Source organism: Acyrthosiphon pisum, chromosome A2, assembly GCF_005508785.2.
Source record: "Acyrthosiphon pisum isolate AL4f chromosome A2, pea_aphid_22Mar2018_4r6ur, whole genome shotgun sequence".
NCBI lineage: Eukaryota > Metazoa > Arthropoda > Insecta > Hemiptera > Aphididae > Acyrthosiphon > Acyrthosiphon pisum.
Genome location: NC_042495.1, coordinates 66,733,319 through 66,742,751, shown reverse-complemented (window position 1 = coordinate 66,742,751; position 9,433 = coordinate 66,733,319). Strand labels below are relative to the sequence as shown.

The 9,433-nt window shown below is 25.7% G+C and overlaps 1 protein-coding gene across 2 annotated transcripts; it reads left to right on the top strand.

Moving 5' to 3' along the window:
- Positions 1–564: 564 nt before the first annotated feature.
- On the top strand, positions 565–5,271 carry LOC100574816. Of its 2 annotated transcripts, XM_003244547.4 has the most exons (3): positions 565–1,021; positions 1,800–1,971; positions 4,975–5,271. In XM_003244547.4, coding segments are annotated over exons 1-3 (339 nt in total). In that variant the 5' UTR covers positions 565–1,019; the 3' UTR covers positions 5,140–5,271. The 2 variants fall into 2 exon arrangements, with proteins under 2 accessions (XP_003244595.1, XP_016659923.1); XM_016804434.2 differs by lacking the exon at positions 565–1,021 and having other exon boundaries at positions 1,724–1,971.
- The last annotated feature ends 4,162 nt before the right edge of the window (positions 5,272–9,433 follow it).

The window sequence follows — 9,433 nt, the reverse complement described above, 5'->3', positions numbered from 1 at the left end:
GGAGTGCTCAAAAGAAAAAAAAAGTTGGTTACACCTCTCTAATCGACATTATTTGTCCGTGATAATTTTTAGCAAATGAAAATAGACAGATCAAGAGGATGATTAATGTAAAACGTGTAGGCATTTATAACTAATTGCGAAAAAATAACTGAAATCGCAAATTGTTTCTTACGCATAGATATCTACTGACGATGCTCAAGATGAAAAAGCAAAAAAAAACAATGCAATAAATATAATATTATAAAAATAATGCGAAATCGTACGAATCTTTTGTTACATATTTTGTGTTTATTGATCGAACCAGAACATTGTTGTTTTATAACAATCACGTGTTCGAAAAGTTTATTTTAAAATTTTAGTAATTAGAAAATAATATTTCATCTAAAATGTATAAATGTAATCTGTATAATACACATGTGTTTATTAATTTTATTGCATAATATGAATGCTCAATAGTATTGCACAGGTAATAAATATTATATTATTTACTGAAATTGATTCTATATAGTTTTACGTTTATATAAAAGCAGGACAAAAATATATTATTTAAAAATATGTTCCTGATTACTAATTACGTCAAAATGTGTACAAACAATTTATGATAATTTAACCATAAAACGATGGTGCAATGGTATATTTCTTAATAAAGTAGTTGGTTGAAATGTTGAATTGCATGTGACAAGCCGTCACGTTCTTTTTTTCGTGCAAAAAAAATTTAAGTTATAAATAAGACTAAATAAAATGTATAGTCATATAATAGTAATAATAATAAAAAAGCGATGGGGGTTTTCGACCCTAATCCAACCACCCCTCTTGGATATGATGCTGCATGTGGACTCCTGTAGAGTACCTATATCTGCCGGTGAAATGTTTTCGGTTAATTCACAATATTATACTAGATTGACTTGTATTCAGAATAATGAGATAATAGTATTGTATAACTCCGATCCGTTTTTAGTATATAATATCCCTGTTTTTGGTATTAAAATCATAATCACCGAAGACAGCAAGATAACAACATGTAAGTAGAACATATTTTATTATGAGTAAATTACTGTGTGTATTTTTTTCATTATTTTTTATTTTACTTACCCATTCATGTCAAAGTCATCAATAAACCAAAGTAATATTATAGTCATTACTTATTAACCTTTAAATAAATAACATTTGAATTAACACAATAAGGGTAAATAAATAAACAAAATAAATACTACGATCAGTTTTATTTTATGTTTAGCAGCAATATCATTTAACGTAAAATATTCAAACAGCAAAATACTACTTATAATTTATAAGAAATGTTTTTAATTGATTAAATATTGTATTGTTTTGAAATACCTATATTATTATATTATTTTTACCAGACTAAAAATTATTTTCATTCTAAAGCAATACAGTGTTATGCTTTACAACATATAACCACCAACAGACATTTAATTCGTAATAAAACATAATATGGTAATACAACTTATTCATTCAATAAAATATATTAAAAATTCTATAATGTTATAATTTATAATATAGGTACCTACCTACCTACAATATGCCAAAAAGTTTAAGTTTTGTTTGAAAATAATTTCGCTTAATTATTTCATCTCTATTGAAAATAAACGTTAAATCCATAAATATAATATTATTAATTGTTAAAAAATACAAGACTTAAGGATTATTATTTTATGAATTGCAATAAAATAACCAAAATGGCTAAGTCCTGCAGTATTGTTGTTTCATGCCATTCTGTTATACATAACATTTCTTCAACAATTCTCGGAAATTACGAACCTGCTTATAATTTTCAGGAAACTCTTGGGCCACATTCATCACTTACTACTGATTTGTGCGTACTTGACGTACCTCATCATCATGACCAACGGATATCCGTTGCGTACTACCTATTGTTCTTTGTATGTTCCGGACGACAATTCCGTTATTGAGGAACAAAACGCACCGATTGCCACTAAGCCCGTACTGGTAAAATATAATGTTTAAATCTTAATAAATCTTGCAACTCAATACCATTCCGCTATTCCTATAGCATGATGATACCACTAATATATTACTACTGTCGTAATTATTCCTAAACCACGAATGCATAAATTATACAGGGTTATTCACAACGCATGTTCCTCCAAAGGTTTTTTTTTTTTAATAATAAATTTATTCAAATTTTGATTTTTGAGATTTTTAAGTATACCTACTATTAAGATTATAGCTGTAAGGACCATATTCTCAAATAGCTACTTAGATTTTTTTTAATACCATTTAAGGAGTGGCGATACCAACATATTGTTTTCAAATGATAATCCACATTTTATATCATATATTGTTAACCGGATGATTTTTGCCACAAATCTTTAATGTTTCTAAGTCACTTTGAAAGAGTAGGTAGTTTCTATAAAAATGCATATAGATACTCATAGACTCTATATTATAGTCCTTAAAAATGGTTTAATAAAAATTAAAAATATATGAAATAATGGCATTCACTAAGTGGTAGGCACTTATTACACTCCGATCATCTTTGCAAATTATAATATTTTAATAGATTAATATGAATTATTAATAACTTTAAAATTAGAAAATATAATATTTGAATTAACAAAGCCCTCATATCTTAAAATGAATTATTATCGACCTATTATAAAATATGTACCTACCTACCAGCTTATTCTTTGTTTGAATATCCAATGTTATCAAAAATTTAACCTCAAACGTTTATAAAAAATCGTAGTTCATAAACCAGTCATAAAAAATGTTATCAACACAAAAAAAATTAAAATTTCAAATGCCAAAAATAGTTTATAATAATTAATATTAATATTAGAATTATTTTTTTTTAAACTTTTATTGAGCTTGAAAAATTATTATTTTAGTAGAAGCGGAATGATTCAAGTTTCTATGGTAAATACTTTTTTAACAACAAGAAAAAAACTAAAATCGTTATTTTACGCATAATCATGTCTATATAATGTCTTCAAAATTTAGAATTCAATCGCTCGCTAAAATGTATACCTTTGGCCTTTGGGTATAAACTATATTATGCTAAACATTTTTTTTAATTTTAATAACAAAAACTTATGACTTAGGTACAGACTTATGAGAAAACTTTTATTAAATGTATAAATCATAGTTATGAATATTAAAATGTTATAAATATTTAATTACAAAATAATTCACACATTTTTCCAAATTTGACGAATTTCGTCAAAATTTTAACGCTCATAAAAAATTATCATGGACTTACACTCAACCTTTTTTTTCTAATTCCAGTATTAACAACTTATGACGAACCTTTTATAACCTTTTAAATATTTTCAAACTACCCTAAAAATATTTATTACTACTTGGAAAAAAAAATTTAAACATTTCAAATGCCTATACATAGTTTAAAATTAGTCGAAATATTTTGAAAATTACACCATGATTAGATAATGACAATATAAACATTTGGTAAACATCGTAAGTTTTTACGGTTATTTATTTTTGAATCACAGCAAAATATTTTACTCGTTTATGTCAAAAACTATTTTAAAGTTCCTTTTTTCCCTAATTTTCACCAATATATTAATACCTAATAAAATAAGTACAGTGAATTATTTTTATTTTTGACCTCCTATAGTTTATTAGTTTATATGTATAATTACTAGATTCGTTTTCCTACCAGAAACAATATTAAAGGTGAATATATTGAATCAGTTTCACTGCTCCAAATGATAATATAATTTTTAAAAAAGGTGGGTAAGTGGATGTCGCTCTGCTGTACATTAGGTTACAACTTGGTCACTGTATAATTGATGGTATTAAATTTGAATTCAATGATATGATATCACTGTATAAGAAAAACGATTCTGAGCGGAGACGGTATGTCAGTCTAGGTAAAAGACATATTATATACTTATCTATGGTATTAAAAAAAAAATTTACCCATATAGGTACCTATAATGAATTCCAAATTAATCATATTACAATATCCATTAGGTACTTATAACACGTTATACATCAACAACAAACCGTTATACTATCATAGATAATATATAATAATATACTTTAGAAGTTTTAAGTACCCATGAATAATATTATACAATCATAACAAAATAAGTAAAATAGTTATTCTAGGTTTTTTAATATGTAATTTCGTCCAAATGTGAAATTAAAATGACTATAAAAATAAACTGTGCTTATGTATTTTTTAGATTTTTTGGTTAGAGAATTAACTATTTACGTGGAATCTTGTTTTAAATTTTCAATCCTTAGATATAAAAGTTGAACATTTTATAAATTTTTAACTACAAAATAATTATTCAATTTTAAATTTGATAAATTTTGTCAAAATTTGATCTTTAAATGCTTATAAAAAAAAATTGTGTCTATGTATTTTTAATATTTTTCAACTGCTATTGAAACAATATATCAGGAGCCTTGTATTAAATGTTCACACTTTTTGACCCAACAAATAAAACTTTATTGATATTTATAGAAAAAAAAAAGTAAAACAATTGAAAACTGACAATGTCCGTAAACAGCTAAACAGTATAGAAAATGCTAATATAAACATTCAGTCAACATTTTATGTACCTACAGTCATTTATTTTAGAGTTGTATCAAAAACCAAAATTGATTTTCTCGAAAACAGATTTTGCATAAAAATTCCCGTTTATCCTTAATTTTTCATTTGTTTTTCACGTCGCTTTTGAAAACTACCAAAGTACCAACTAGATTAACTTTCATATCAGAAAAGATACTGTTGAAGAAAATCCAAGCTTTTTTACTGTAAGTACTGAAAGGTGATAACAGACACAAAAAAAAATACAAAAAAAAAACACACATTATTGTAACATCTATACATTCCGCTCAGAATCGAAAATCAAACATCGCCTGTGTGGCCTGTATAGTAGCCTAACATATATATATATTATTTTTATCGTAGGTATATTAGATATAGATAATCGTTACTTACACGTTTTGTGCTTACAGTTTTTCGGTAAGAGACACGTGGAAGATGATTCTTCAAACGACTTAATAAAGCCATCCGAATCCAATATTATTCTAAAGAAGAAAAACTCGGAAATAATCAGCGCTTTGATGGGACTACGCAGGGCCATGTCAAACAAGTATGACGCACGTCATATACACAATTGATTTCATATAATGATATCAACATTTATAATTTCTAGTAAAAATACCTATGTTATGTTAACACGTAGGTAACGCACATACAAACTGTAGCTAATACCAAAATAATAAATAAAATACAACTATATACGAATTTAAGTCTTAGTGTAAAAATGTATAAGTTATTTTTAAAACATATACTTAATTATGTATTTAAGTGTGGCACATTGTACACGGTTGAGAATAGTATAAAATAACACTATAACCAAATATGGGTTAAATAACGGCAGATTATTATTTTAATAACAGTTCAGTGCATTTATATAATCATATTATTATCACAACTCAATAAGCAATACACGTCACGATAAACTTGTATCTATAATGTACCTATGCTTTCTTTACTAATTTTTGTTCTACCAAATAACATAGGTAGTCCAGTTTCAATCATAATTAATATATATACATAAACAATCTTAGATTATATCTCAATCCATGGATAAATCTTTAAGTATATCTTAAATCATGCCACGGACTAAGAAGCTATCCTTATCTTTGGTCTAGCAACTTGCAAAGTAGCAACTTGCCTCATAGTGTTCAAATATCTATATAGCGTATAGTGATTGTTTTGTATTTGAGTTTTATATTTGTGAATTATTTAATTTATAGTTTAAATGAATAACACCATTCGCCACATAACTCATGGGCGGGATCACCCGTTAGAAATATTGAAGATTTTTCATTTAAATTAATATTTATTTTTTTACACGTTTACAGCATCAATACTATTGAAATGAATAAATAATTTTATTTGTCATAGTAATATGTTCTTTGAACTGTTGTCACCAAGTACGTTTTTCATTAAATCACCATTAGTTTTCTTATGTAGTTTTAATTTTTATTGTAATCATTCAAGGTAAAATTGCAATTTGTATAATACTGTATTATACCTATAGATAATATACAATACGGCTAGACGTTTAACGTGGCCTAGAGTATTCTTTTGTGGAGTCCAGAACCATTTATGACATTTTGTGGAATACTTTTACTTTCATATATATTCACTTTTAGTGAGAGGCCCCAAAATGCAGCTGGCATGGCACTGATAATACATGACATACTAAATTTTTTAGATGAAGAGTTCTAAAAACACAGGCACCTGTTACATTCTTTAAAATCTGGCATCTATGATTGGTCATATTTATAGGAACATCATTTTTGATGAGCCTGAGCATGTGCAAATGTGGGTTTAACCAAATATATTAAATTTATATTGAAACAATAGATTTGCAAGTACAAAAAGGTGGGTAAGTGTATGTCGCTCTGCTGTACAGTAGGTTACAAGTGGGTCACTGTAATGGATGGTGTTAAATTTAAATTCAATGATATAATAATATTGTATTAGAAAAACGATTCTGAGCGAAAACGGTCGGTCAGCCTATGTAATACTAAGTATATTTGATGATATTATTGTGAATAAAGTAATTTATATATAACCCATTTACGTGGAACCTTGTTTTGAATTCTGAATCCTTAGGTATAAAAGTTGAACATTTTATAAATTTTTAACTACATTATAATTATTCAATTTTAAATTTGATAAATTTTGTCAAAATTCGATTTTTAAATGCTTCTAAAAAAAAATTGTACCAATGTATTTTTAATATTTTTCAAATGCTATTGTAACAATATATCAGGAGCCTTGTATTAAATTTTTACAATTTTTGACCAAACAAATAAAACTTTATTGATATTTTTAGAAAAAAAAAATGAAAAAATTTAAAAATGACAATGTCCGTAAACAGCTCAAAAAGAGTCAAATTACTTTAAAAATTTTATCATGTATAGAAACTGCTAATATAAACATTTAGTAAAATTTTCAAGTATCTACAGTCATTCGTTTTTTAATAACAACAAAATAAGAAAATCGTTACACGAGAAATCTAGTGAATATCAAATGTTGTAAAAATATGAAATTCAAATACTAATATAAAAATTTAATTTGATTTGCTTGAAGATATTTTTTTTTTGATAAAGATAGACAAACTTATGAACGATCTTTTATTACATTTTCAAAAATTAGATTTAAAGTAAAAAATTTAATGAATTTCTAACTCAAAATAATTTGCAAATTTTCGTAATTTTTACGTATTTTGTCAATATTTGAACTTAAAATGCTTATAAACAAAATTGTGAATATGGATTTTTAATTTTTTTCATCTGCCATTGAAACAATATACTTGGAGCCTTCTATTAAATTTTCAAGCTTTTTTAACAACAAATAAAATTTTATTGATATTTATAGAAAAAAAAACAAAAAAAATGGAAACTGAAAATGTCTGTAAAGAGCTCAAAATAAGTCAAGATATTTGGAAAATGTTATGGTGTATAGGAAATGCTAATATAAACATTCAGTCAATTTTTCATGTACCTACAGTCATTTGTTCAAAATTTGTACCAAGAACCAAAATCAATTTTCTCGAAAACTGATTTTGCGTAAAAATTCCCGTTTTTCCTTAATTTTTCTTTTGTTTTTCACGGCGCTTTAGAAAACTACTTGGAAATTTTTACTTGTGACCCCCCAAAGTACCAACTAGATTCACTTTCTTATCAGAAAAGATACTGTTGAAGAAAATCGAAACACTTTTACTGTCCTAAAAGGTAATGATATACAAAAAAAAAGGCGGGTAAGTCGTGGATGTCGCTCTGCTGTACAGTAGGTTACAAGTGGGTTACTGTAATGGATGGAATTAAATTTGAATCCAATGATATTATATCATTGTATACGAAAAACGATTCTGAACGGAGATGATTTGTCAGTCTAGGATATATTATTTTTAAAGAAAAACTTATGGAGAACCTTGTACCAAATTTTAAAAACTTAGTTATAAAAGAAAAAATTTTTACGATTTTTCAACCACTAAATTACTTGCAAATTTTCGCAATTTTGACATATTTCGTATAAATTTGAACTTTAAATGCTTATAAATAAAAATTGTGACAATGTATTCCTTTTATTTTGCAACTGCTATTGTAAAAATATGTTAGGAGCCTTGTATTAAATTTCCAAATCTTAGAATTAAAAAGAAAAACTTTTATGAATTTCTGTCTAAGATAATTTGAACATTGCCGTAATTTTTACGTATTTAGTCAAAATTTGAACTTTAAATGCTTATAAAAAAAAAATCGTGACTATATATTTCTTTTATTTTTCAATTGCTATTGTAAAAATATATTATGAGCCTTGTATTAAATTTTGAAATCTTAGATATAAAAGGAAAATTTTTTATGAATTTCTAGCATAAAATAATTTACGAATTTTCGTGATTTTTACATAATATGTTGTCAAAATTTGAACTTTAAATGCTTATAAATAAAAATTGTGACAATGTATTCCTTTTATTTTGCAACTGCTATTGTAAAAATATGTTAGGAGCCTTGTATTAAATTTCCAAATCTTAGAATTAAAAAGAAAAACTTTTATGAATTTCTGTTTAAGATTATTTGAACATTGCCGTAATTTTTACGTATTTAGTCAAAATTTGAACTTTAAATGCTTATAAAAAAAAATTGTGCCTATGTATTTTTATAATTTTTGAATGGGAGTTAGAACAACATATGTGGACCCTTCTATTAAATTTTCAAGTATTTTGTCCCAGCTAATTTTTTTTTATCAACATTTATAAAAAAAAAATCAAAAAAAATCGATTATTTCAATTGCCTATAAATAGATTAAAAATTAGTGAAATATTTTGAAAATAAAACTATATAAAGAAAATGTCAATTTAAACAACTGGTAAAATTTTCAAGTGTCTACGACTCATACTGTTGCATATTCAGCATTTACATTATATACTAAACGTTTATATTAACAATAATAATCATAAGTATCATATTACGATCGGTGGGGATTGTCCATCGGTCATTAGCAAGTAGACAATTTTATATGTACGTCAGTTCGATTTATACTTTTCATAATAAAAGACTATAATATACGTTAATGTTATTATTCATATTAACAATACACAACAAATTGGCGACGAAGATAAACATTTTTAAACTCATCTCATATTAAATTAAAATATTTATAAAATGGGTGAGGATAACAAAAATATTACTCAATTCCATAATATAATAGGTTCACCAGGAACATTTGAATCTGGAAACGACATAACAATATTTGAATCAAGACTTACAAATTTTTTCATTGCAAACGGAATAAGTAACGAAGTCCAGAAGAGAGCTATACTACTATCTTCAATTAGTGAGGAAGTTCACAAAATATTATTCAGTTTATGCGTTCCAGCAAAACCAGACGTTC

Bases quoted from the DNA above. Each gene is read 5' to 3' on its own strand.
- LOC100574816 (XM_003244547.4), top strand. The intron at 1,972-4,974 runs GTAAAATATAAT...TTGTGCTTACAG, and splicing joins TTGCCACTAAGCCCGTACTG to TTTTTCGGTAAGAGACACGT.